Consider the following 1,700-nt stretch of genomic DNA (forward strand, 5'->3'; position numbering starts at 1 on the left):
GGGCCACGGCAGCAGCACTGGCAACACCAAGTGCTGCTGCTGCTGCTGCTGGGCACAGCTGCTGGGCCAGCCCTGATCTGCCCCAGCTCTGCACACAGACATTGCTGCTGCAGCTCCAGAGAAGGCAACACAAGGGCATCTCTGCAGAAAACTCTGCTGGGACATCCTTTAGTTCCCTTAAAGCCACCAAGAGCGCAGCCCCTCCTTGACACAGTCTGTGGCCACAGGGAAGGAGGAGAGAAACAAAATGAGAAATTGCACAAGGAATGGCTTTTCTTCTTTGACAATATGAAAAAAGAAAAACAAAGGAAAAGTGAAAGAAAAAACAAAGGAAATGAAACCACGGCGAAAAATAAAAGATGAGTTTTATTACAAGTGATTTGCAAACACTGGCCACCAGTTTAATACTTCCGAAACCATCCAGTCATCAGCCTCCCCACTTCAGCCTTGAGCTCCTGGTTCCTCAGGCTGTAGATGAGGGGGTTCAGGGCTGGAGGCATCACTGAGTACAGAACTGACACAACCAGATCCAGCGATGGACTGGAGATGGAGTGGGGCTTCAGGTTAGCATAGGTGCCAGTGCTGAGGAACACAGAGAGCACGGCCAGGTGAGGGAGGCAGGTGGAAAAGGCTTTGTGCCGTCCCTGCTCAGAGGGGATCCTCAGCACAGCCCTAAAGATTCGTACATAGGAGAAAACAATGAACACAAAACAACCAAAAACCAGAAAAACACTACCCAGAAGAGGACCAAGTTCCCTAATGTAGGAATTTGAGCAGGAGAGCTTGAGAATCTGTGGGATTTCACAGAAGAACTGGCCCAGGACATTGCCATGGCAAAGAGGCAGGGAAAATGTATTGGCTGTGTGCAGCACTGAATAAAGAAAGGCACTGGCCCAGGCAGCTGCTGCCATGTGGGCACAAGCTCTGCTGCCCAGGAGGGTCCCGTAGTGCAGGGGTTTGCAGATGGACACGTAGCGGTCATAGCACATGATGGTCAGGAGGGAAAACTCTGCTGAGAGGAAGAAGAGAAAGAAAAAGAGCTGAGCTGCACATCCTGAGTAGGAGATGTTTCTGGTGTCGCAGAGGGAATTGTGCATGGCTTTGGGGACAGTGGTGCAGATGGAGCCCAGGTCAGCGAGGGCCAGGTTGAGCAGGAAGAAGAACATGGGCGTGTGCAGGTGGTGGCCGCAGGCTACGGCGCTGATGATGAGGCCGTTGCCCAGGAGGGCAGCCAGGGAGATGCCCAGCAAGAGGCAGAAGTGCAGGAGCTGCAGCTGCCGCGTGTCTGCCAATGCCAGCAGGAGGAAGTGCCTGATGGAGCTGCTGTTCGACATTTGCTGGGGCTGCACATGGGCACCTGTTCATGGAGAAAGGACTGTGACAAGTCAGCAGAGGCTGCTTTGAGTCAAACCTGGGCCATTCCCTGTAGACTGTCCCTACATTTGGGACACACCACCCTTCTAGCTGCTGTGGGAAAGCCTTTGGCTGCAATCAGAGCACAATCACACTCCCCGGGTACCCTGGGATAAACCAGACCCTGCCCAGAGCAGAGGGATCCCTGAAGGTCTCACCCTTTCTCAAGGTCTCTGGGCAAGGTCTCAGCACCCCCTTGTGCCAAGGACACTCATGGCTCCTGGGCAAACCCAGCAGCATTTCCTCAGCTGTGGCAGCTCTGCCCTTCCCCGTGGGACATTCAGGGA

General features: G+C 53.9%; 1 protein-coding gene across 1 annotated transcript; it reads right to left on the reverse strand.

Moving 5' to 3' along the window:
- Positions 1-401: 401 nt before the first annotated feature.
- On the reverse strand, positions 402-1,334 carry LOC143692439 (olfactory receptor 14A16-like). The gene has a single exon (XM_077172672.1). The coding sequence runs from the start codon at positions 1,332-1,334 to the stop codon at positions 402-404; it is 933 nt and encodes a 310-aa protein (XP_077028787.1).
- Positions 1,335-1,700: the final 366 nt, after the last annotated feature.

The sequence above is a fragment of the Agelaius phoeniceus genome (genome assembly GCF_051311805.1).
Source record: "Agelaius phoeniceus isolate bAgePho1 chromosome W unlocalized genomic scaffold, bAgePho1.hap1 SUPER_W_unloc_1, whole genome shotgun sequence".
In the NCBI taxonomy this organism is placed as follows: Eukaryota; Metazoa; Chordata; class Aves; order Passeriformes; family Icteridae; genus Agelaius; species Agelaius phoeniceus.